Raw genomic sequence first — 27,628 nt, 5'->3', positions numbered from 1 at the left:
AACGCGCGCATATCTTACAGGCCTGGCCTACATTTCCTGACTTGCGAGTACAATTTAGTGAGTCCCCACTGAGACGTGGAAATATTCAGCATTGGAGGGTTTTTAAATCTTTTAAGTTGTGTGCGTTCAGGATGGACAGCAGCTGCACTCACGGTGTCCCCTCTGTCCAACCCCCCCCCCATTTTTGCCAGAACATTCATCTTTTGCTTTACACATTTTGGGACGACAGAAACCACAGCAGCTTGATTCGGACAGTTTCACCAACATCAAATACACTAACAGCTGTAAAGGTTCAGCCACTTGCTTGTACTTGAGCGTTAAGAGAGTGGACTTTTTGCAGTGTTCCTGGGGGACTTCCAGGGCACGGAGATTGTTTTGTTGTTCGAAATGCTGCGGCAGCACATCCACCTGTTAATCCTTTAGAAGAGAGAGGTAAATTTTGCAACTTAGGGCCAAAGGGTGCACGCTGTAGTCAGATGTAGTACTCCTTCATGTTGTCCCTGACTGAGTTGTGGAGGTGCAGCTCTGTCCTGTAGTCTGTGTACATGCTGTGTCTGTGCTCCTCTTTGATGCTGCCGCTGCTCCCGCCGCCGCCGCCGCCGCCGCTCGCCTGGGCCTGCCGCTGCTGGTAGAGGAGGCGGCTCATCACGGCCAGAGCGCACACGGCGATGAAAACCACGGCCGTGACCACACCTGAGAACACACCAGGGAAGATGCATCAGTAGGTGTCAGTGACGCTCTGATCCCGATTTAAACTACTTCCAGTGATGTCAGTGTCAACGCAAAATTGTTACCTTCAAACGCAGAAACGCTGTGTTTAGACACAAAAACACACAAACCTATATCACACAATCAATTTTCAGATCACAGCAACCTCAAATTAGTGAGAGATCATTAAATCAGCATCAACATGTGCTTGCAAACACGTCTTGTTACTCTGACAACACTGCCTAACGGAGAAGCACAACTGGTCGTCACTTCACCACTGGTGCACCGAGCCCGTGTTCTGTGTGGGTGACAATGGAATCGCAATGTTGTCGACTGTTTTCCAGCATCTCACATTATTCATTTATAAAGCTCAACTGTTGAAGCTTCCAATGTTTGTCCCGATCCTCACGTTCGCACTAATACTGGCAGAGCTGGTTTCAGGTACTATGCACCGTTTCAATGGAATGAGCTGCAAACTGCCCTCAAACTAGAGTCTTACATTTCCCTTGGAGATTTTAAATCTATATTATTTGATGTATTTTATGACTATTGTAAATGTTTTTGTCTAATTCTTTCTTTCTTAGTTTCCTGTGTTGTGTAGCCGTGTTGTCGTCGTCGTTGATTGTGTCGTGTGACTGCTTCGTGTTCTCAGGTCTCTCTTGGAAAAGAGATTTTAAATCTCAATGAGACAAATAAAGATTAAGTAAAATAAAAATGACAGAATGTATCTTCTCAGTTTAAGGTGATTCAAACATAATAATGTAAATTATCATTAAAATCATGATCTTTAACAAAGGTACTATGTAGGACTTCTGATAAACATTATGTCTATACAATATTTATGCATTACCTCATGCGATGTGGCTGTTTCATTTTCTATGATGCTAAATGACTCTTAAAATCTGTGCCTATAGTTGGCTTCATACAAACACATCTACACTGTGCACATCACAGTGGATCACACAACATACTAAGATCCACATTATTTTGCAGCTTGAAACTGAAGCACAAATAATAAATGATCCAGACATGAAAGAGGCTTTTATCGAGCTGATATTGATACGTTTAAAAATGCCTTGATCTAATTCTTAATCCTGGAGGACTAGTCTGGAGCCTCCGCTGGTTGCCTGGAAACTGGACCAAAGACATGTTTCTGCACATGACCCCCCCCCTCCTCCCTTCACCCAATCCTCCCCCTGGGAAGACAGGAAAGACAGGAAATTGTTGTTTTTACACTTTGGGTTTTTGTAATTAAAAAAACAAACTGTAAGTTGTTAATCAGTAATGAGTTTCAAAGGCTGCTGTGTCTGCTGTATTTATGCTACGCTAAGCTAACCACCTCCTTGCTCTGGCTTCATATCTACCACACAGATGTCAGTCAGTGTATCTCCTAAAATAACAATGTACAGTCCAGCTTTTATCTAACACATGATGTTACATTAAGGAGAATTACACACTATCTCTAGTCACGATATCACAACAGTAGGTTGAAATTCAAATTATTGGTTGTGTTTTTAATTTAATGACATAAAGTGCAACTGTTTTGCATAGACACTAGTTCATTCATCAGGTGCTCAGGTTGCTTGAAGACCTATAGTCTCCCTTCCCCTGCACCTAACTGAACTGTGTTGATATAAGAGGTTAGACTTAAACTGTCAAACTATTCCTTTACATGACTTCATTGGATCTTTCATCTGTCATCTCTATTGTCAAAACAAAACATTTCAACTGTAGGGAGAAGCAAAACGCAAAACAAGCGCTCCCTGTTAGGGAACCACAGAAATCCTTTAACATTACCATCGTCAACCTAAATGTACCCATACTCAAACGTAATACACGTACATGTATTGAATTTCCACATATGAAATATATGTACATACGAAGTAAAATAATATATGTACATATGTATATGTAACCGATATATGTAAAAATTATATATTGACTATATATATATATATATATATATATCATAGATATATGTATACATAAATATATATCCATCCCAAAGCATATATATATATATATGTTCATATGATACATGTATATATAAAAGATAGACATGTATGTTTAAATTTAATAAGCAATTAACAAGAAAATCATATAAACACATACAGAATTTTAATAGGTATGTTGTTTTGAGAAACTTGCATTTGCTGTGGGTATTTTATAAATGTTATAAACTCGTATCTTCATATATCCAGAGGATGTATATATGTGATAATAATATATCCCCTTATAAGTAACACATACGGCAACATCACTCTCGTCATAGGGGCATATATGTCATATATTACATTTCTGTGTGGGTAATTTCAATTTCAAAACCAAACTGCCTGAGAGCCAATGTAATGATGAAAATGAGCTTCAGCTTGAGACTGAGAACAGAAAAAAAAAAAAAAAAGAAAAAAGAAAAGAAAAAAAGAATTAAGACGGAGGCAAATGGAGAGAATGACAAATAACAAACAGCTGGGACTCATTTTCAATTAACCAAAGAAAAATAAACCAGCACAGAGGAGAGAAAAACAGACCTGCGATCACTGCCAAATCCTTCTGGGTGCCATTGCCACGCGGCTCTTTATCTTTATTGGCTGTTACTGCTTGATCTGGAGGAGCAGAGAAGAGAAAGAGTGAATTCATTAATGTACCCATTATACAGGAGACGCAAGCATGGTGTTAAGATCTCTGGGATCTGTGGTTGCCACCTTTATCAGCGAGGTGTAATTCAATGCACTTCACTGCTGAGCTGTAGAATTACACACAATTATATTACATGATAACCAGATTAAAGTTTAGGTGCAGTTTCTGTCCTCATGCACACCGACGTATCTGCTTTTTCCTCTTCCTCTACCTCTCTGATCGGGTAAATGACTTTTAAATGTCATCGCCATCATCTCATCTCAATATCACTGATTTAAGTTTTCATCCCTGACAGAGACGCCTGGTCATTAGAGCCGGGTCGAGTCTGACCTGCGTTAGACCTCGCTCAGCGGGGAGGAGGAGGCTGATGAGGGAGGGTTAGCTGATGTGTGCTGACCCATTTAACCCCTGTCAAAGTGTCAGACTGAATGGCGCATGAGAGTGAATGAGTCTCCCGGCGTGCGGCTGGCGGTTGCATGTTGCATGACGAGCTGTTTCGTGTAACTGCCAAAGCAATGATGGACAGACTTTCCATTTCCCCGTGGATGAGAGAATCTGAGCTCCACCCAGTGCCTCAGCAGACAGCACCATTAGGAACAGCATATCTAAATAATTGTTTTATATCTATTTTCTATCATTGTCTTGATGTAAATCTGTATATGTTGTGAGAATCTGGCATTGGCTTGATGTCAACGAGGAAACGCCCAGAACCGGTCCGTCCTGTGAGATTCACCGGCTCTGCCTTTGCTTACTATGTTGAAGACTTTACACTTTATTTTGAAGCAGTAGCTGCTGCACCTTATTAAAAAACGCTAAGCATGACTGTGTGGAGACATTGTGTTGCTGCTATCGGCCTGGTGACAGCTCCATTAATAAAAATAGAAATGCATCTGCTCTGTCAGACAGATGACTGAAAACACAACTGACGTGTGTCTGGTTTAGTCACACTGTCATTTGATGAATTCACAAGACGGTAGTTAAAAGTTGTTTCTCAAAACTCTTAACAGTTAAACAGGAAACCAGTTAGTCCTTACAGTGGTTTTTCATTTCCGTTTTCAGATACTTTGGAGCTTAACACCTATCACCTATCTAACAACACCTATCTAACACTTCTCCTGTGTTTTATTTGAAGTGTCGATCCATGAGAAGATATATTTGTGGATTTAAGAACCAAAAACCATCTTAATTTAGTTTTACATCTCCTCTCTCAAGCTTCACTTAAACACTTGGAGAAACCAAATCCTGCAAGGCTTGGATGCTGGGTGTGGGCAGGCGGGGCTTACTGAGTTACAGAGCGATCGCCCTCGCAACAGTCAGCAGCTTGGAGAGCGGACATTAACCAACAGACTAAAGTTTCAGTTTCATTAACATTCATTAGCTACAGCTGATAATAATCTACCGACGGTGACGTTGGTCATTTTTACCAGCGAAAGCAACGGTCAGTATCGTCTATAAATGAGAAGCCGTTAACGTTACCTGCATGTTTTCAACTCTGGTCTTTTGCAAATAAAGGGAGATAAAAGGTTTGATTAGAGATTTGTTAGGTCTAACCCAACCCTAGTACACAGTCCATCTTCTGAAGGTTTCAGCGGTCAAACAAATAACAACAACCTCCGACTAGGGTTAGTCCTGGTGTTGTGTCAAAGCGTGTTCCTCTGTTGATATGTGTTTTCACCTAAGCTTACTAGCAACCTTATTCTAACCCTAACAGTTGTGGGGGACACTACAGTTAACAGAGTTGTAATGGGATGCATGCAGCACGCTCTGTGCACCCTGAATGACAGGCGCACAGAAAAGTAGACAGGGAAGGTAAAAAACTTTATGGATTTTTTGACAGTCCACGATGGTTCCTGAGAGAGAGAGAGAGAGAGAGAGAGAGAGAGGCAAGGAGGAGCTGAGTGAATCAATGTGCTGCCCACATCTCTACAGTGAAATAAGATTTTACTCATTTTAGTAAAAAAAAAAAAAAAAAAAAAAAAATCAATCAATATGTGGCGGTTAATGTTGATATTGAGGCAGGCAGCCACAAATAAATCAATGTGTGGGAAACACTGATAGCTGCAGACTACCTGTCACCTACACCCACACCTGCTGCTTCCTGATCAAAACTCGGTCTGTATGATACGCCTGACGTGTGCAACAGGCATCGGTAAACGCGCAACTCTACGCAGTGCGGTGAGTGGAGTTTCATTCAGCCATCTTTAAGTGCAGCAGTGGAGTATTAAAGGAAGAGAAAGTGAAAACAAAGACCCAAACAGCTAAGCAGCAAAGACAAGCACTTTAAATTTTGGACAGAGAAATTAATTGAAGCTGCAACTATCTCTTTTTTAATAGGGAGCCGGAGTGAAACCGGGACTTCTGGGGTCTGTTCCAGAAGTAAGAAAACCTCATTCAAAATCCCACTGACATTTATAACTATGCTAATAACTGAAACTCCAGCTTTGGAACGAAGCCTTTATCAATAGTATGCTGTGTGATTCACTTCATGTGTTTGTAAAATACTTTTCTGAAAAATGATGTAATATTGCTGTTTATTCAATATTTATGTTTTTAGCAGCCGTTAAAGAACACCATTTCCCATGAGCCCTAGCCCTGCGGGTGAAATACCACGGCTCGACTGAAGAGGTGAGTCCATGAGGGAGTCGAGGGGTCGTTCAAACATGAGAGGACTGAATGATGTAGAAGTTCTTCGACAAGAAATGACTTGAGAAGAGAGTGTTGGTGAATTTTATGTAGATATATGGATGAAACCAAGAGCATTTTTCCACCACATGATACTGACTCAACTCGACTCAACTCTACTCGCTTCTGGTACGAGGTACTTATTTTTCCACTGCAGACAGTACTCTCTGAGTGCAGCGTTGTTGTACTATACTATATTCAATGTGACACACACATTAACAACGGAGGATGTCGAAGGGAAACCAGACTGTGGTGTGGTTTTGCCGGCTGCCATACTAAAAGTATGATACAATGACTAACAGAAATGTAACGACGACCAAAGTACCTGCGCTGCAACACTTGTAGTTTTTTTTCCATGGGAGCTGTAGTTTTTCTCTGTGGTCACAAACTAAATGTTTAACTTTATTAACAGTCATTAAGGTTTGAAGTTCTTACAGCAGCTGCTGCAGTGGAGGCTGATTAGTCCGACAATATGGAGCGTAAACCACAACCACAGGAACACAGATGAAAGAATCAGAGATTGTACTGAGTTACAGAAGATACAGCACAGAAGCTCTATTGCTGATTAACATGTCAGTCCCCCCCCCCACACTCATTCAGTTTATAGATATTTAATGTACAATAATATAAAGAAAGACAGAAAATCTGCACAATTAAGAAGCTGGAGCTAGAAGCTAAACTCCCACATGACTAATCAACTAGCTCATTAGCAAGATGTTTACAGGCCTGAAAAAAAAACCAAACACAACTTTGAATTTGATGGAAAAATTCTTCAATGTTGAGAATATGAACTAAACTAAACCCGGGTTTGTTGCTCAGCATGAAGATCAACCTGGAATCGACTATGTGGTGGTAGTGTGTGTGTGTGTGTGTGTGTGTGTGTGTGTGTGTGTGTGTGTTTTACCTTGCAGAGTGTGTGAAGTGGACTCTGCCAGAGCTCCACAATTTGACTGAACCAGTGGACCGCGGATGGTGACCAGTGAGCTTCCCCGGTTCGTCAGCGCTGCCTTCAGCGGCGCCACGTGATTGAACTGGACCGAGGAGAGGCAGCCAATGAAACCTTTAGAAGCCGCTTGCATCACTTCCTCGTTGAGGTTCTCCCTCCCTACAGAGATACAGTTGAACACGTGAAAATGTACAACGTTGCCGATGGTGACACTGAATTACAGTAATTTCTGAGTGACCAAGTCAAATACGGTGAAATAATGGAAGACAGGAAGTGAAACATGGGCGGGACAGAAATACCACAATAAAGGCATGACATGGGAGTTTTTCAGCAATTCTCTGGACATCATGGGAGCACTTACTGGTGACTTTGCCCAATGTCAAGGATCTGATTAAGATCAACTCTGCATCAGATGACAGCATATACTTTCTGTGGATGTCCTGGTCGATCTGGTTGAGTGGGGAGAAATCAAATAACAAGCCGATTACAAGAAATCTGAACCGAGGAAACACCAGCAGCAGCAGCAGCAGCAGAACATTTCAGTACATTATAGATTGAGACTTGTGTTCTCTGCTGCTTCACACGGCACCATATCCGCCCACAGTTCGCTTTGAAGTGATTTAGACCTTTCACTTCTGCTCTCCCATGCTGACTCAGACACATCACTTAACCTGAGGATCTGCAATTGTTTCTGCAGGATTTTGATTACGTCTACTGACGTCTATGCAGACCCTCTCCACTGTCAAGTGTTTGGATAGCAAGTAGGAAATTCAGCTCTAAGTCCTGTGACTGTATTTTAGTGTTGTGTGGAGATGCTTCACACTGAAATACATTTAAACACTGTTGAAGCATAAATATATGTAACATAGAGCTCTGAAAAAGTTTATCTTTTCAACCAGAGTTCGCCTGGTCTAGACGTCTAGATGCCTTTTGATCTGCAAATCACCAAGTCAGTGCTCACTGTTTTCTTCAACACTACAATTATTTTTGCATTTGAGAAATTACATTTTGGGGAAAGTGCACTGGCTTCCAGTTTCCCGTCAACATTTCAGCCAGAATGTTTGTCTTCTTTTTTTTTTGTAACCTTATTCAGGGCAGTTTCACTGAGAGGCGAGCTCCCGTTTACAGGAAAGTTACTGTCATATCTACCTCTGGTTTGACCGTTTCTGGACTTTTGGTATTTGTTTGGACTTTTGATTTATTTCCTGTTTTATTTTGAAGTAGATTTTCCTTGCGTGTCCACTGTTGTTTTTACTTCCTGTCTTTGTGTTGCGTTTTCCCTCTTCAGTGATTGCCCTAATGTGTTTCACCTGTGTTCAATCACCCAAGTGTTTTGGATTTTTCTGGTGTTTGGAAGTTTCTTTTCTCATTAAAACATTCTTTTCACACCAAACCCCCCTTTTTTCGTTTTGTCTTTTATTCTTTTTATTGGTTTTATATCTTATTTTTTATTGTATTAATTATTATTTTATTTAATCACATTTTATTTGTTTTAATTTACACATCTTTTTTACTGATCAGTGGTTGGTCTTATTTTATTTTTCCTAATGGTTTTTAATTCATACGGATCATTTATGTGTCTGTTTTAATTAGTGTCTCATGTTTCATCTTCACACATATCCACATAGTTGCTGTGGTTGCGACTTCCTTGATAATCCATGTTTTGTGCAGCACATTGTGCTTCCACCTGGAATAAAATGTGCTGGATAAATACAGTTTTTGTCGCACCACAGTGGTGCTGATGAGGATTTGGATGAGCGTTGTTCTTTCACTTTTCTCACTCAGATTTCAATTATTGTTCGTTCTTACAACATCTGGATCTGAATGGTTTCAGTCAGGCCACTAAAACCACTGGATAAAGATTAGGGTCATGATTAAAAAAACAACTCAACTCCCCTTGAAAATATATTAGGGCCCTGTGTCTGATCACTGCTGCCGTTGGTCAAAGGTGAAAACAGACGTGAGTTCAGTTATTCTATAAATAGTAAAAATGTTGACACTGGCCACTGGTATGAAACAGATTGTGACTTGGGAGCAAACACACTTCTCCATCTTTACACTTGCCCTATTTGAACTGCACATTGCTTCCTGCACTGGCACTAAATATTGGTGCTGAATGAACTCACTTCTGCAGGAGGACAGCTTCATTTCTAATCCTCACGGTAAAGACTTCGTGTGTCCCGTCACTCACCTGAACGTAGAGGTTTTTGCCGACTCTGTGGATCCTGATCCGATGGAGACGCCCGTCTGCCAGGTTGCTGAGAGCGGGGCTGAACACATCTGGACTCCTGTCTGTCTGAAGGTGATACCAGATCTGCAGACTCCCTGGATACACAGCATGAAGAGACATGCAGCGCTCTCCTTTAAACAGATCTCCGCAGAAATCCTCATCTGAGCACTTCACTATGATCAATCATGTTCACTCCACTCCATGAAAAACTGCATTCAACATTAAACATACTCTCCTTTAGTTTCCAGGATGTGTACACTGCGTTATAAAGAGAAAACTGACTGAAACAATGTGGCTGCTTGTGTATAAATAGGTCGCTATGTCTAAACTTCTTCAATTGCCTTTTGAAATATACAAATATTTATCTCATAGCTCTTCACTCCCACACTGAATAAGTCAATATGTGCTCACTGTTTCTCCCACACACACACAGCTGCCGCCGGATCAAAGAGTCAGAGAGCTCTGCATTGTCAAGTGGAACTGGGTCAATATTACAATTCCCAGTCTGTAGGTGAAGGGCTTTGTGTTGTGATTCATTTCAAATCCAGCAAGTGCTCCTATAGATGAAGGTCGGCATCGGATGAAGTGTCTCCTCTGCCCTTCAGTGTTTACAGAGACGTGAGGAACATGGTGCGTTCAGGTTTAACGCAAAAAAAGAGGGCATCGGGACGCCGAACTCCGACTAACAGCTTCACACGCTGTGGGTGTTACTCGAAAGTTTGCATGCGGATTTTAAAACAGTGAAACAAATACGCTGTGCAGAATATGTGGTCGACGGTGTACATTTTGCAGGTCAAAGGTCATGAAAGGTGAAAAAAAATCAAAATCATTGAGCCCGTAAGTTGAGAAATTGACATCTGGGTTTAGTTTCTGAGCTAGAAAAAAAAATTAGATTCGATGACTGCTCATCCTGTGTACTGGAGGAAAACCTTCAAAATAAGGCGACATTTGATGATGGTGAGTCACATCTCTGTCATTTCACCTGAGAGCTGAAGACCTTCATATGTCAAACAGTATGTTTCCATCCCATTATTTGCCAGCAACGATGTGAACTGCATGACATCTTTATCTGATTGAATCTGGTCTCAAAGGCCTGTCGTCAAAGGGCAGATGTTTTCTTTTTTAGCAGCGTTGCTAACATGCAGTTCCTTCCAAAGTGTACGTATGTATAAAAGTAACGGACTGCACTTATATCGCGCTTTTATAGTCTAATAGACCAGCGGTTCTCAAAGTGGGCTCCAGGGACCCCCAGGGGTCCTTGAAGGGGTTCCCAGCTAAAAGAGGAATAATTCATTTTCACCATAATTCCATCTATAAGAACGTGAGACTATGTTGGTTGTGGGTTTCAAACGCTGTTATATAACATCTAAAAGCAAAAATCTTGGGGGCTCGTGGTCTAATTTATGTCAGTTTAGTCCCTGATGTGAAACAGTTTGAGAACCACTGTTACAGATCCCTCAGAGCGCTTTGCAATACTCGCCCCATGCATCCATTCATACATCACACTGATGGAACAGCCATCAGGGGTTCAGTATCTTGCCCAAAGACATTTCGACACGAGGACTGGACGACCTCCTGAGCCACAGACCCTCCCTATTGCAAAAAAAAACAAAAAAAACGCACGTACCGTTTTTGGCCAGGATGACGGCGATGTACTGATGGCTGAAGGTGCTGACGGTCAGCAGCATGGCCGGCCTCTGGGAGGTGACGAAGCTGAAGGCGACGTCCTCTCTGGCCCTGCTGCTGCTCTCTGTGGAAACACTGGTGGCCTGCGAGCTCCTGTTCTGCATCACTGAGAAAGGCTCCTGGAAGGTGTAGGTCACCGAGGACTCTCTGTCGAAGGACACCGACACCTCTGCAACGAAGAGAGGAAGAAAAAAAAAAAAACAGGTTTCAGTGCAGGAAGCTCAGTTCTGACTCTTTCTTTTGAAACAAGATTAAAAGACTAAAACCGACCTCTCAAGCGTCAGCAGAGATGAAGTGGTGTGTATTTTGCAGGTGCACATGGACTCAGGTGGATTTACAATACACTTAATTAAAAATAGCCAGAGATACGCATCAATATCCATCTCTCCGAGCAAGGCCGCAGCAAAACATCTGACAATATTTCATGTTATCTGTGGTGTAAACAGACTTTGATGTGTAAAGTTCTCCTTGAAGGTAGCCTGTTGTCCCCCGAGGCGATCAGACCAAGCCCGGGATGAAGTGCTGCCCCTCTCCTGGCTGTTGTTGTTGCTTAACCCACATGGTGGAGGGATATGAAAGTGATGGGTATATTTAAAATAGCAGTAGCAAGTTAATTTGTGATGTTACTGCCGCAAACACACCGAAGCTGGTGATTAAACCTCATCAAAAAGCAAAAAAATAAAACATTGACAGCGATGACAGTAACAAGCCAGTGGGAGAAGCATCTCCACAAAGAGACAATGATAAGGACTCTACTTGAACACTGCAGTGATTCACGAGTGCTGTCGATGCAGGTGCCGAGACAAAAAAAGAAAAAAAGAGTCCCTGGACAAGCAACCTGGTCATGTGTGTTTTAATGGGTGGAAATTAAATTTTTCTAAATGAAATTCTTGTTTCCTGGGGTTAATGGAGGGTGGAACGGTACGGGAGCCACAGTATGCCCGACACACCAGGACGCCATGACACCACCGCCTTGCTTTCACACCACCGCCAGCAACACATTCACTGTGAGACTGCCTGTGTGGTAGGTGCTAGCACATCCACTGGAGCAGATAATCCCGAGGCTCCTGCTGCTCAGCTGTGTATCAGTGCTGGGTGGCTTGTTTTAACACAAGTGGTTGACTTATATACACTAAATAAATAAAAAGAAAATAGAATGGTTGGGTTTCTGTCAACAGCCCACACATAAAGCAGTTCTCCTATGTGCAGTGAGGAAACGAGACACAGATTCAAACCAGCATAAAACATGCAGAAACAAAAGAAGTGATATGCATAATACTGCAGGGATGAAAACACAGCACTTTAAATGTTAAATAACTTATTTCCAGAGATTTAAAAGTTTAGCTCCCATATCAAAACCCACATTTAGAACCTCTCTCTGACTTAAAGGGGATATTATTCGTTTTCTAGAGTAGTATTGACACCACACACCCGGCATAAAAGTAGCAAAATGCGACGCGTTTTAAAACTAAAACATAGCAGCGTGGACGGAAACACAGACTTCCGCTACTTGTTTTACAGACACCGGGAGTCAGATGGTAGATGGAGGTCGGAGGGGTCTCAGCCGGGGCGGGGTCTCAGCCCGGCCTGCTGCATCCACCTCCGCCTCCTTTATTTCTTTGGTTTGCTTTGCTGCACCATCCGACATGCATCACACCACGTCTTCACCCATCCATACACTCCTAACTCTTACTTACACACGCCACGCCGTTTACTTAGTATTTCGGTGATTTACTGTTCCTCTTATAATTTGTAATAAAAACCAAAAATATCTTTGAGCAGAAGTCGGACCAGCTGTGTCCTGGAATGTGTGCTGCTTTCGTATTGAACAGACTGAGCAGGAGTAAACAGTGTAAACAGTGCTGTGTAGTTAGTCATGTTTACAGCCAGGATCTGTTATCCTCCAGAATGTGTTCAAACTGTTTCTCTCCACTGCGTCTATGTGGCTGTTTCCTCTGCCTGTGTGTTGGGTGTCGCTGGGATTCGGTGTTGGTGTCTCACATCTTGCAGGAGATAATTCGGTCTAATGCATTTTAAATGTTCTTGCAGTCTGAGGTCAGGACAAGTATTAATTGTCTCTTGCATTACTTGCATTTTTATTGGTGCGCTGTAATGGAATAACCTTGACAGTGATCGATTTTTTTCGTTTGTTATAATGGACATTAATCTATTAAGAGAATTACACGAAGCGTGCAGCTTTTGTTAAAAACAGGCCGAGCGGGACTCGCCTTGGTTACAGGTGGTGCCCCCGTAGGCGGACTGGGAGCAGTCGCACACGTAGCCGTTGCTCTTCTCGATGCACCTCCCTCTGTTGTGGCAGAGGCTGCTGGAGCCGCTGCAGTAGCCGGGACAACCCGAGCTCACCCCGGGCGTCATCCTGGCCCTCTCCTCCAGGTCGAAGCTCACGCCGTTGACGGTCAGAGTCCTGATGCAGCCCAGGAAACCTCTCTGCTGGGACGCCGTCCCCCCTGGGAGGAGGACGGGTGTTAGTCATTTCTAATGCTCGCTGGCTGTGCTAAGAAGCATCTATAATGACTTCGTAATCACAGTCGCCTTTAAGGCTGATGAGGATTTATGACGAGCATTTACTTAATTCTGGAAAAAAAAAAAAAGAAAAAAAAAAGAGAAAACAGGTGGATATAATCTCCTTTCAAAAACAAACTCTCCACTCTGGTATCTCCGTCTCTTCCAAAGCTTTGGTCTATCATTAAGGAGACGCATTAAAATGTCAGAGGGGGGATAGGCTGCGGGAGGAATGTGACAGGAGAAAGAGAGCACTACAGCAATAATGAAAAAAACAATAAAATAAATGAGTTCTTCACAGTAGCTTATAGCAGAGATTTGTACATTTTCAAGTCTATATTAATGCAATAGTCGCAGGACATTTAAAGGGTAGTGTTCGCTGTATTTCTCCTCTCCACACTGGCTGTGCCGAGATAACCCTTTTGTACTGCGACTACATTGTAAGAGATGGGTCCATGTTCTGTGTAAAACTGCATTAAAGTACCAGCTTATGCAATTATGAGACTTGTGCAGTCTGAATTAGAAAACACAAGTGGGGAGTTTTGTCCCGGTTGTTGTGCGTACACAGAAGAGGGAACAAGAGGGCAATTTGTAGCTTGGTGTTAGCTTCAGCTGCGCTTCACAGTGCATTTTGGCACAAAACAAGCACTGTCTGGAGAGGAGGAAAGATTACAGTAACCAATAGGGTTGTGAAGAGGCACGAGCCGCTGGTTCAGGAAGTGTTTTTCCCCATTTCAATTGTTATTTAGTAGTTTTCAGTACAAGTTTTCATTTAAAGCTCCGTATTTTATAGATTTCCTGTGTTTTATCAGAAGTGTTGATCCATAAGAAGATATATTTGTGGTTTTAAGAACCAAAAAATATCTCAGTGTAGTTTTACATCTCCTCTCTCAGGCTTCTCTCTGCAGCTCTAGTAGCAACAGTCGTTTGTTGAAAACCAATCAGAAAGAGAGGAGGGCTCTGAGCTCTCTGCTGATTGGCGACTGTTTTTGATGATCCAATAAAAATAAAAGAAGATTTTCAGGTAAAAAACACTCAGAGAAAACAATCCTGCAAACGTTTGGCAGTGGTCTGGAATTGCAAGTGGGCGGGGCTGAGGCGGGCGGGCGCAGGGGGGGAGGGTGTGACATCACAAAGTTAACAGAAAGTCCTGACGGCTGGTTTTAAGGCTCATTTTCTGAATACAGGCTGTGTGCATTTCTCTGTGGACTGAGGCTTTGATACTTGTCAGTCGTAGTGATACACCCACAGAGAATTACGCCGTTCCCCTCACCTCTACAGTGTCTTACTCACAGCTCACCGTCAGTATGAATAAATAAATAAAAGGCAGATTGAGCCTGATGAAGAGCCTACCTATGAACAGCTGGCTGCTGAGGCGTAAGCGGAGGTGTCCGTCAGCCGGAGCGTCCAGGAAGCGGAGGGGAAGCTGGTCGACCTGCAGGGAGGCCTCCCTCACGTTGCGCTCTGCCCTCACGTAGTGCCACTGCCTGTCATTCAGGGGGAGGTGTGACTTCACGGACAGGACCGCCGGACCGTTTCCCACATCAAAGGAGAAAGTCACCACTGAGGGAGCTGGGAGGCCAGTGGGGGGAGGCGTAAACACACAAACACACACACACACACACACACACATATATCCAACAGTCAGGGCAGAGTGAATGTGATATTAGGGTTTCTTTATGCTCCTCTGTCCTCCCCTTCTGATGCAATGTGATACAATGCTGCTGGGAAAACTTGATGACCTGAATAGATTTATGAGGGGCTCAGCTGACAGCTTGTCAATATTTCACAGTGTCTCTGATGCTGCAGTAATACATAATGGCTACAAATATCCCGAGAGCTCCTCCCTGAGGTTTGTGAACAAAACACACCGTAATCAACGATTTCACATCTTTTTAACACCTGCAATAAATAAACTACAGCGGTGCTGCTGGAACAACCGCTCCTGTCAGTGGAGGTGTACTCGCTGCTTATTAAATATGCTGTCTGGTAAGTGCAAGTTCATGTCCCTGAATCCTTTAATGCAACCCTTAAAAAACCCAAAGCCTACAGTGTATTTCTTCATCGGTTCTCATGTCAACAAAAGCAGGTTTTTAAATTTCTTTTATATCTAGCTAGATCTTATTTACAGCATTTTATCTGCTACAGTGAATCTACAAGGTATTTGGATTATGTCTTGCTTCTTTATCCATCTGGTCTATTCATTATGGATTTCAGCTTCAGTAGTTGGGTAATAAGGAAATGCTTTTAACGTCTCCTATGACAGCATGACATTGCTGTTGACTGTGTCATTAGGATTACATCATGCTGTGCAGACCTGACAGCCTGCTTCTTGGGGAAATTAAGCTGTCAGCTACAGTACAGCTAACATTTCCATCTGAGAAAAGTAAAAAAAATAAAATATATATATATATATATATTTATATATATCACTGACAGCTTTGTAGCTGCTGTTATGTATGGTTCCTCAGTTTGTGTGCAAACCCTTGTCGTGTACTTTGTGCGTGCCGCACTTCTCTTATTCTGGTCTGAATGTTGACTCACAGCTGAGCTCCACTCTGATGAAGTCTTTGAGGCCCAGGTTCTCGAGAAACACTCCTGAAGGAGCGCTGGTCTTGAAGTAAAAGGAGATATCAGAGGCGAGCTCTGCCTGCAGGGTGGGGAAGTAGAGGTACGACGACTCCTGGTAGAAGGAGGCTGCGTTCCATATAGACTCTGTAAGAGAGAGAGAGAGAGAGAGAGAGAGAGAGAGAGAGAGGGGAAGAAGAGAGCTGTAAGAGGAAAGTAAAACTGGAGGTGAAGTGGGATGATTCATGAAAGAGGGTGTTTCCCCAGGTTATTATCATGAACTAAAACTGATGAAATAACGAAAACTAGATGTGAAAGAACATTTTCGTTAACTGAAATAAACGTAAAAATGAGGCTTTATAAAAAATATAAAATATAACCGACTGAAACTAAAATTGTAGAGAAAGTGTCTTTAGTTTTTGTCAGTTTATTTCATACATACAGTAATTTTGTAGCTGTGCCAGATGGAGCAGTATCTTACCAGCTGATTGGCTCTCAGTGTACGGCCGGTACATGTGCACTGTAGGCGTCCCAAAACATTCACTGTATTAATTAACTATTTTATTGTTAATTAACTTTTGAGTTGGTTGATCTAAAATGAATCAAACCTCTAGAGTTTGTCAGAGTTTTTTCATGTTTTTCTTCTCTCACACGGACTCGACCTTCATCTCATCTCAGACGCACAATTACACACAGTTTGCACTTAAGGCTGCGTCTTGTGTCGACTCTTTACACATTCAGAACAGAATATAATCAAACAGAATGCATTTATTAGTGCATTTCCGTGGTGGCACAAACGTTCAGGGTAAGAATATAAGATATCACACAATAAATACACACACATGAATTATAAAACAGGTGTGAATAATAAATAATCTGTATTGCACCAATTGTTAAGAGTTTAGCTGTGTTATTGCACAATACCAGGATATTATTACAGAGTTCAGTTCTTTAATGGCGCTTGGGTGAAAACTGTTCAGCGCCGTCAGGAGGGCGGCACAGTGAAGGAAGCTGTGTTGCCATTTGATGATTCTATTTGTGCCCATATCTACGTTTTATGTTGTTGTTGTTGTTGTTGTTGAGAATTTTTCTGGTTAATGACACAAACACGCTGACTAACACACATCTGCTGTAGTCGTCTTCAGCGGATGGTTGTTCATCCATCCTCAGTGAACACAGTTTTTTAAAACAGTTTGATGTTTTGTTGAGTTTTTTTTTAATCAAACAAAACTTTTTTTTGACCCTTTTGAATCTCGTCCCTGACAAATCCCTCATATCACTAAAAAAAAAAACTAAAGCTAACATTGAAACTATTTAATAAAAAAACATTTTCAAAACATAATATCAAGCAAACCTGCTTTAAAAACTAATTACAACTAAACTGAAATTGAAAAGTAAAAGTCAAAACTAAATAAAAACTAAAAACTAATCCCTAAGTATTATAACCTTGGTGTGCACAAAAATAAAGTGAGTCTCATTTGTCTAAATTGTCTCATTTTTTCCTTCACTTGCATCTTTTCCTCGCGATGATGAAATACAAGAAAGGAGGGATTTAGTGAAACGTGACATCAGATCTGTCACCAATATTTCCACTGTTGTTTTCTGGTGGTGGGACGGGAAGTAAACTGTGATCTCTGGTGTCAAAATTCACACGTTTTGTACACCCGACCATTTGTCGGCTGAGACTTCCTTTCCTGCTGAAGGAGAGACGTTATTCATGGAGCTACAAGACGCTCATTGTCAGGAAAGCATCAGAACAGATCGCAGTGTTGATGGTTTTAAACCTGGAGGTAGATTTGAGTGTGGGGCAGTGGCGACATGTTAATTCCACATAGTGTTCTCCTAAAGGATCTACGCAGAGTTGCCGGGTTTTCGTGAACTTTATTTAGAAGCTAAATTAGCCTCAGCTTGTCAAAACTGTTTGTTCCTGTCAGGCATCATTTTATTCTGAAAATCCTGTCAGCAGCAGCCTGAGCTACACAGACAGGTGAGCTGCAGGCTCTCAGGTGATCTCTGATGTCATCGCTGAGAGATGTTGACACGAGTTCAGGAGCTGAGTGAGAAATAATACAAGAAGAAGTTTCTGACACGATTCAAGGATCAGTCGGAGCATCGCTGCGGTTCTGTCAGGAAACTTTTGAGTTGTGTCGCCCAAATCAACAAACTGAGGAAAGACAGAGCTGCTGAGTCTCAGGTGAGATCTGAAAGTGGCTCACAGCGGAGGGTTGGTTCAAACAGAGGAGCAGACTGTTACTTTGTCTGCAACACCTCTTTCAAAATCTGTCCATTTCAAAATATAAATTTTTGTCTCAGATTTATATTAATTAAAAATAATATCTGTTCAAATCATGACGCAGTCCAGTTATATCAGCGAACATATACTCAGGGAAGGAGACTTTCCGCAGAGTCATGTCTTTATGTGAAAGAATATGTTTTATTGGAGCACATTAAATAAGGCTTAAATAATAATAAATAAATAAGTAAATCAGTTTCTCATATAAAAATTACCACGTACGACAATGTCTCTTAAAAGGACCCAAACATTATTTCAAGTATTTTTCATTTACAGGACATTATTTATACATTAAAACTTTAGGCCTACACATATTTTACTGTGCATTACCTTTTGATCAACCATATTTATTATTATTACTCATTCTATTTATTGACTGTTGCACTTAGCATTTAGCTTGTCTGGTGTTTTTAAAGCGAAATGAAAAATGAAGCTTAGTGTAAATTAAATGAGGAAGACTCTCTCCACGTCACATCTCACTCACACTCCCCCTCTCCCTCTTTCCTACACTACGCACAGCATCCCTTCCCCTCTCCAGCACGATGACATCACACCGTTTTGTCCGCGGCATTAAAGCTTTGCTCACTCGAGAAATGTCTGAGTTTCCTGATTGAAATGACTTGGAACCTGAATCTGAATCTATTGTCCATTAGATTTGCATAAAATGGAAATTTGCCTTTAACACCCCGGCAACACAGCACAAACATGAAATATATAAAGGAAACACATTATATTATAGATTATGATAAGAATGATTCATAAATGTTTAGCAGCTTAGATTAGTATACAGCTTCTGGAAATGTAGTATTGCATCTTCTACGTCTGTAGGAAACTTTGGGTTCGTTTCTCCACTTGCATTTAAAACAACTTTGTTTTTCAAGTTGCATTTTACTGCAGACGAGCCGTTAAAAATTCACTGCCCTGTGTCCGCAGCTCACTGTGGGACACGACGCAGTAAACATACACTTTCATGTTCCGGTGCTGCCGTCCAGCCCCCTCCTGCCCCCCCACCCCCCACCCCGCTGTCTGGCTGCACAACACCAGTTTGTAAAGACTGATCCTCCGGTGGCTCGGGCAGGTTTTTTTTCACAGGTTACGGTTCGCGCAGGCGGCGTCAGACTCGCAACAAAACAGATGAAGTTTTAACTCTCCATCCACGGATAAACACAAAAGCACACGGCACAAAGACATCATCTGAACACGGTTCGCCTCTGATCAGCACTAAGCCTCCATCTGCAACCAAATCTGGCACAGTAGCTGCAACACTGAGGTGATCACCTACTGTCTCCATAACAACGCAGAGGACCGATGTGGTAGATGGCTTGCGAGCCCGATCTGTTGGTGTCTCCAATCACGATCTGGCTGACTGGTAGGTGGTCTTTATAGGAGAGGATTCCCGTGTCATTAGCCCTGTGACAGAAAAAAAAAAAGAAAGATGAAACGAGTAAATAGTAACACAGAGCCCTCGAGGGCTGGATGCCTTTATGGGGGTCTAGATAAAGGCATCCATTCTTCTGCATTAGCACCGAACGCAGAGTAAACACATTAAAATGGGAGCAATCTATCACAATGCAGACAACTGCCTCTGGAAATATGCAAACCGAGCTGAATCCGGAGAAGCTTTGGAGTGGATTAACACACAGAAATGCAGAGACGTGCCTTTGTTACCTCCATCCGGCGCTTGGAAACCATGATTAGTTTGATCATAATTGTAATATTACGTAGGAGCTGTAATTAATCATTTTTGAGAGAAAACATTGGTCCATAAACCTGCTGTCAGACTTTTTAAAAAACAGATAATGAGCTGTGAAAACTGGAGAGAGGAAATGACAAATATAGATTTATTTCATTTTCAAGAAACACACAGTGAGTTCTCTGCAGCTGCAGAGCTACAGAGCCTGAGCTGCTCCTGATGCTCTGTGAGTGCGTTTGGTGATTTATTCTCTCTATTTGTTGAATGTCTAATCAATAAAACTAAATAGTCATTAAGTTCCTTCTCTGTATTTTTTTTTTTTACCGGATTATATTTTGGTCTAGTGGTCTGTTGTTGTGCCTGTTACCTGCTTGATAATTCATATTTGTGACCTTTGTGACTAAGATCAGGATGTGATACTGGGGATGGGGAAGAGGAGTGACGGTACAGAAACACCCAACAAGGAATTGGTTCCTTCCAGGACGGGAAAATGACCTGAAGTATCTCCGTGATAAGAGCTGGTCGACCTCTCTAAACGATAAGGAAAGGAGCTTCCTATCTTATCTCCTTTAGCATAAGAAACACTGGACACCGTCCCACAGTTCCTTGACGTGCCACTGCAGTTTCACCACAGTAGACCCGTGCAAATGTAGAAACATCAGAGCACCTGTTTTATACGTTTGTAACAACATCCAGAACTTATCTTGTCTGATCGACTGAAATCCACAAATATATATATAAATAATTTCTTTTCTTTAAACCCAGTGAGGAGTCATCATGCAGAACAAGCGTCTTGAATTTGTAGTTAACGAGCCGTTTCACTAAATCCCCTCCCGTTGTCGAATGCACTAAAAATGAATTTTCTCTCTCCGCACCGCGATCGCCCGAATTCCCCTTCACATCTTTTCCTCGACCTCGTGACGTTTTCCATCGAGGTCGAGGAAAAGTGCTCAGGAAAGGAGATTATTTTTTAACTTGTCACCTCCCAAGGGTCTGGAGCATGACCACTATAAGGTGCAGCCCTGTATTACTGTACGATAACGATACAAAACACGTCCCGCCTCCCCGGGACAGCGCACTTCCGCGTCTGCGTGTTAGAACATATGTTGATTTATATACTGGCCTTGGACACAGTTTTGCATCTTGAGCTCACCCGTGAACTGACTAAAAAAGTGAGCGTAGCAATTAATTAGAAATTAATTTATTGGCTGTGTGCCAGTTCAACATCAGTTCTATTGTCTCTATAATTAGTGTCAAATTGCTTAAATTTTTCTCGAGGAGACTTCCCATTGAAATGTTGGGGAATTGTGCTTTCTGACAAAAAGTATACAGACGTACAAATGTGGGAATCAAAGATTAATTGGCTCGTCTTTAAATGTCTCTCATAGAAATTCTTCAGGAAATCACCAGCTGTTTTTAATGAAGTCTAATACAATAGTCCTGCAATAAATCCTCCTTGTAATTTCCAGTTTGAGTTTAATTGTGTCGTGACGGGAGGCGTCCTACTCTCTCTGATAGAAATGGATGGACAAAGTGATAGAAACACCTCTTTCAATAAAAACATAGGACTAGAAATGTCAAACGTACCATGCGTCTGTATCGGCGTCGCAGTTGCAGAAGTAGTTCATGTCGATGCAGTTCTCCTCCAGGCTGCAGGAGCACTGCTGGACCCCGGGCAGGAAGCCTCCCCAGTAACTCCTCCTCTCTCCTTCGCGGTCCAGCCACCAGGACAGCGGACTGCCATCTGCAACAATACGACAGTCAGTCACCGCCGACGCCTGCCAGCTCAAGTGGGTCAAGGTCAACGTCTATTTTTGGGGAGGAGTGCATTGTTTTTGCTTCAACTGCTTTATCCTAAAATCTAAAAACAAAGACAGAGATACATTCATATTGAAGTGAACTGACAAATAATAAAAAGGAATAAAAAATAAAGATTTATAGATTTATATGCACCTATGGTTTAAATACATGAGTGATTAAAACTGGGAATGGCTAAGTAAAGAAAAATGAAGATAATAGAAATAAAGAACAACACAGGTTTTACATAATTAAAACAATTCGGTCATATGTAATCACATCAAGTGGCAGTGAGGAAGACGAAAAACATTATTTTTTTGGCCTTAAAAATACAGCAATTACACAATATATACATATAGATATCCACTTACACAGGCACAGATGTATATGTAGCTACAGGTCAAGGTTTATGTACAGACTGAAAACCAAGAAAATCACTTGGATACATATAATAAGATAGAGAAAGAAAAGAAAGAGAGAAAATAGTGAACAACTGAAGAAGAAAAAAAAAAACAGTTCATCGTTGATAAATCTTTCAAATTGACCCGGTGCCTCATGAATTATGCACTTTGAACTTTAAACCAAATGGGCCATTTTCTTCATTGCATAAATGCATTTGTTTTGATTCTCCGCTCGCATTTCATGGTTGACGTTTTGCGCGCGTGTCGATGAGGCCGCGGCGAAGCCATGAAGGCACAATTCATTACCTCCACTATGGGGTTAAGTGGTCCGGCTTCAGTCATCTGTCACACAACGTGACCCTGCATCAGAGATGAGGTTCGACGAGCGGGGAAAAGCCCATTAAGCTGCATGTCAGAATGTATAATCAAGTGTCACATGCCATGCTGCTTTCTTCCCGCCCATACATTACAGCAGCATCTGGCAAAGTTTTTTTTATTTTTTTATTATTATGTATGGATACACATGTGGCAGAGACAGTGAACAGTGTCAGTTGTCTTCAGTTCATGAGATAACACAAAAGCCTAAACAACAGTTCAATGCCAGAAACCGGGAAGATAAAGGTTACTTGTATGCAACAGTGAAGCCCAGGCAGGAGAAGAAATAATGCAGGCTCCAACAACCCTGGCCGGCACGCCAGCATTTGCATTACAAAGGCTGAAAATAATACACGCTTTATTTTTTCTTTACCCTCCATCCCTGTCCTTGCACTCACTACACACACACACACACACACACACACACACACACCACACCCCCTCTGTTCTGCTGCCTGCTCTAAACCACTATTCAAACACCGAACAGGTACACAAATAAGAAAAGGCAACAATCAATACTTCCTGAAGGAGAGGTCAGTCTCACTCTCTCCCTTAAATTGGCTGGATATTGACAGGACTTATTCACAGCAAGAAAAGCAAAAGCATCCTACTCCCTCCCTTTATTTTATCTAATAACGTTCTGCACAAAGCCCCTTGTAAGCAGCTGCAACACAAAAGAGCAAAGGGTGGTGCTGGAGGAACACTCAGGCAGTCCAAAATGGAAATGGCAATAAAAAGTGAAATACTAAAGAGCTTAACAAGAGTTCTGCGACATGAAGTGACATTTATTTTGACACTTTTGTCCGCAGTGATTTACAGAAAGAGAATTTAAACTCCATAGGAACAAGAGCTAGCTGTCAACCAAAATTAGTAGTGCATCAACTGAGAGTGCTACAGGAAGTGTGTGTGTGTGTGTGTGTGTGTGCTTTTATTTCTTTAAAGTTTCCACATTTCACTTCTCCTGTGTTTTATTTGAAGTGTTGATTCATGAGAAGAGATATTTGTGGTTTTAAGAACCAAAAAACCATCTCAGTGTAGTTTTACATCTCCTCTCTCAGGCTTCTCTCTGGAGCTCTAGTAACAACAGGTCAGTGAGCCAATCAGAAGAGAGGAGACTCTGAGCCTCTCTTCTGATTGGCTGACTGTTTTCTGAGCGATCTAATAAAAAAAAAAATATATATAGCAAATTTCAGAGAAACCAAATCGTGCAAGGGTTGGATGGTGGGTCCAGGTGGGCGGGGCTTGGGGCATGGCTGAGAGCATTAACTGCTTCATTGTGACATCACAAAGTTCCAGAAGTCCTGACGGCTGGTTTTAAGGCTCAGTCTCTGAATACAGGCTGTGTGCATTTCTCTGTGGACTGAGGCTTTGATACTTTCACAGTATTAATATAGAAGCTAGACCTGATCTATAATCACACTACACATGGACAGAGACCTTTATACAATATGGGACCCTAGAATAGCTACTGGTTAGATAGGCCAACACCATCATTCTTCTGCTACAGCCCATCTCCACCAAAGGATTGTAAAAAAAAAAAAAAACGTCTTTCTCATTTCTGTTGGTGTCATTTTGTACAAGCCAAAACCGACCAGAGTCAGTCAGGCGGATGAAGATTGAGTGTGTCGCAGGCTTTAATGAAGGTTTTTCTAAATGCCAAGTTGCCTCCATGCAGCGTTAAGGGTTTCCATACAGAAACAGTTGGTTTTCATGTAGATGCTCAGAACAAAACACTGAAAAACAAACGTATTGCTGGATAAAAATAAAGACCGGGGGAAAATAACAAGCGAAAGCAGCCTGATGAATAAGACGGCAAGAAGAGCAATCATTAAACCGCTGTCTGTTACTTCACTGTAGCGTTAAAAGCCGCAGAGTTTATCCCTGAGCAAACTTCACTGATTACGGGTATTAAAACAAGGAAACAGGGTGTTTAACAATGCAAATCAGATGGCAGTCGAACGCCATCGCGAGTACGTAAAGTGAGTGAACATCTGTGAAGAGCGGAGATTGACAGGTGGAGATGACTGAGATGTTTTACAGCTAAGCTCATATAATAGATGTGAACTTCATCAGGCAAATACCTGCGTCTGTAAACCAAGGGTAGGCTGCTTTGAAGAGTTGTTGTACATGAATATGATAAGTGCAATTTTGTCCAATAATTAATTTAAATATGCAGTTATGCATGTTTGTTGTCAAAAGGGATGTTGTTTGTATCTACACCCTCAGCTCAGGGATGTGCAAAGACACATTTGACCCTTTTCTGCAGCAGATTCTCAGATAACAAAAGGTAAACCATGAAAAAAAAATTCACTCTGTTTCTCAAAGTGTTCATGCAGCTATAAAATAAAAGCTTGTATAAAAGCTTGTTTTCGGTTTCTCTTTGAAGTCTGGTGTGATAATGAACTTGTTTGTTTGCACATGCATGGCACCCAGGGAACGGTGGAAACTGGGACATCATGAATGTTTCATGATTTAGGAGCAAATGTTTGGATGTTTGGGACAGCGTAGGTGCCAGAGCAGTTCAAGATGAATGCATACACACACACACACACAAAAAAAAATAAAAAAAATATTGGAGACTGCCTTTCCAGTTATTGTGAAAATATAACAAGAAGCGCGAAGTGGGAGGGGGGGGGGGGGGGGGGGGGGGGGACTGCAGGGGCAGCGGCTCCCGATGTGGCAAAACACAAAACAGCCAGACTTTCAAATCACAGTCACAACAAACACACCCCTGATGCTGCAAAGTATGGGAACAGAGAACTCGCACAATTTCCACACTAAGGCCATGTCCACACCAATGCAGTGAGGGTGAAAGAGCAGAAGTCTTTATATGAAAAAAAAAAAAAAGAGATAAGAAAAACTGTTTTTTATTGGCTCAATTTTTTGCCCCATTACATGGTGACGTCATCTGGTTCCAGCTCAGCCAAACAAGTTCACACACGCTCACAGTCCTGGTAGATTACTCTGTAGCATGACTGCCATATTTCTGCGGTTTACTTCTTGATTAAAGCTGTGTACATCCTTCAGAGGCTGCACTTCAAATCACTCCTTGGCTCCTTCAAATGCTTCCTTTTCCCGGGGCCACGAAGGATCCAACGTGTGGGTCCTTCGTGGCCCGACCTATCCCAAGATTCGTTGCTGGCCAGTAATGAAAGCGAATAACACCGACAGAGAGTCTGAGAAATTCCACTTTTAAATGTAAGGATTGTAATTGTAACTGTTAAAACCAAGGGGCACTAAAACCTCAAATATTTGTGATAAAAAGTTACGTGTTGTCAAGGAGCCGCGCTTGGCAACGCAACAGTAAGGGCGGGCACAGCTGAGGACGCACAGTGAAAATCCTGCGTGGATAAGACCATCTCGTTTCAGTTCGGCCTTCGCGGTCTGCGGCGACCACGAGGCGCCACACCTTTGTAGACTGCATCCTCTGATGGATGTTCAGAGGTTTAAATACCTTTTGTATTGAAGAGACGGGACTTCCTGCAGTTGTACACCACTTCCTGCTGGCACTGCTCTGACCCCGACACGATGGCGCGTAGCTGCTCGGCCGAGGCGCTGTAGTTGAACCTCATGATGTGAGGTTTCTGAGGCGAGGAGCTCTGGACTGTGACTGCAGCTGAGATGTTGTGGGCCACGACCGTCCACACCTTCTCCTCTGAAAGAAAAAGAAGTTGGTGTGAAGCCGCTGTTAAACGCCATCGCTAAATGTTATGACTATTAGCACCATCTCATCCACACCTTCTCCCCTGCAAACAAACCCCCCAAAAAAAACTAAAGGTGTTGAGGTTCGCCAGGATCCACAGCTCGCACCTTTTACTGCAAATACAAAAAAAAAAAAAAGTGTGATGGTTTGTTAACAAGAACACAATGTCCTCACAATATCCTCTAAACACAGAACGCAGTTTATTAGCATAAACCCACTGCACCAGATATCTGTAAATACAAAGAGCATGTCACTCAGTTGGCTCTCTGCCCACACCTCAAACAGAAAACTGCAATAACCTTTTCTTTTTTTCTTGCATTAATAAATCATCTGCACGTTTTACTCTGAAGACAAAATCACATTTTTTTTTTTTTTTTTGGTGTGTTTTCTGAAGCAAATGCTCCGTTGTCAGGGAGAGAAAACGTGTGATTCACAACTCATCCATTCATCCCGGGTTGAGAGAAATACAGGTGACAGGCTTTATTGTGCCACCATCACAGGAGAGGGTTTTGTGTGATGCATTCAATTTGTACGAGGCGGGACTATTGTGTGAAGTTTGTCTGACTTTCTTCTCCTCTTTGAAAAGATAAACACATGTAAACATACATTCAAAGTAAGAGAACATGAGAAAATACTGCAGCAAACATAACAAGGATGCAGCACTGACCTGCACAGGCAAGTCTGACATTTGAAAAAATATATATATATATATATTATATTCGGTGCTTTGATTTATCATGTCGCTTTGCATTTGCTTTGACCCGTTTGTGTGTCATGTTCACTACACAACTCAGCATTTGGCCAAGTCCATTAATGAGTCAGTGAGGCGTTCTATGTTCTTGGTCGAACCATCTGTGTTGCCAGTGACATTTCGCAAAGCTTCACTGAATCACTGGAAACCTAATAAATGCTCTTGTTTCCGTGCATCAGTTTGACTCTGTTCTCTGTGCTCCATCTGTGAAATTAAAACCTTACACAAACCACCCCAAAAAAAAAAAAAAGACCAGGTAGAAACCTAGTATCTGTCAGGACCACGTCCTATTTGTGTCAGCCGGTTTCAGCCCTCCTCTCCCGCTCTCTGCGCTCACATGTACACTATTTTAATTCGGACGAATTCCCAATACAGCTGTTCTCATTAACGTGTTTTTCTGTGTCTGTTGTCACACAACCAAACAAGTATGAAATAGTTACTGAAACGCAGCCCATTAAGACTACATGTTAACTAGCTGTCACCTCCAAGCTGTGCAGTACTGAAATCACACAGCACATAAATTAAAGACAAAGACTGTGCTGTGATTTCAGCTGCATTTACTTTTAAATGATCCCTAAAGCCCCTTTTACACTGGTCGAAAAACCCACTGACATCTGGCTTTTGCTGGCAAAATG

The 27,628-nt window shown here is 42.0% G+C and overlaps 1 protein-coding gene across 1 annotated transcript in view; it reads right to left on the bottom strand.

Moving 5' to 3' along the window:
* Positions 1-472: 472 nt before the first annotated feature.
* Positions 473-27,628, bottom strand: part of cntnap5 (contactin associated protein like 5) — a 138,435-nt gene continuing 111,279 nt past the window's right edge. The window contains exons 15-26 of the mRNA XM_022740130.1: positions 25,994-26,194; positions 21,554-21,710; positions 19,556-19,683; positions 15,957-16,127; positions 14,766-14,984; positions 13,118-13,357; positions 10,831-11,058; positions 9,165-9,298; positions 7,335-7,422; positions 6,932-7,132; positions 3,237-3,311; positions 473-693 (exon numbers count right to left, since the gene is read on the bottom strand). Of these exons, the coding sequence (XP_022595851.1) occupies positions 473-693; positions 3,237-3,311; positions 6,932-7,132; positions 7,335-7,422; positions 9,165-9,298; positions 10,831-11,058; positions 13,118-13,357; positions 14,766-14,984; positions 15,957-16,127; positions 19,556-19,683; positions 21,554-21,710; positions 25,994-26,194 (2,063 nt within the window). The remainder of the gene's footprint in view (positions 694-3,236; positions 3,312-6,931; positions 7,133-7,334; positions 7,423-9,164; positions 9,299-10,830; positions 11,059-13,117; positions 13,358-14,765; positions 14,985-15,956; positions 16,128-19,555; positions 19,684-21,553; positions 21,711-25,993; positions 26,195-27,628) is intronic.

This window comes from Seriola dumerili, unplaced genomic scaffold, assembly GCF_002260705.1.
Source record: "Seriola dumerili isolate Sdu_G_001 unplaced genomic scaffold, Sdu_1.0 BDQW01000052.1, whole genome shotgun sequence".
Classification (NCBI taxonomy): domain Eukaryota; kingdom Metazoa; phylum Chordata; class Actinopteri; order Carangiformes; family Carangidae; genus Seriola; species Seriola dumerili.
The sequence above is the reverse complement of the archived record's forward strand: the minus strand, read 5'-3'. Positions and strand labels throughout refer to the sequence as shown.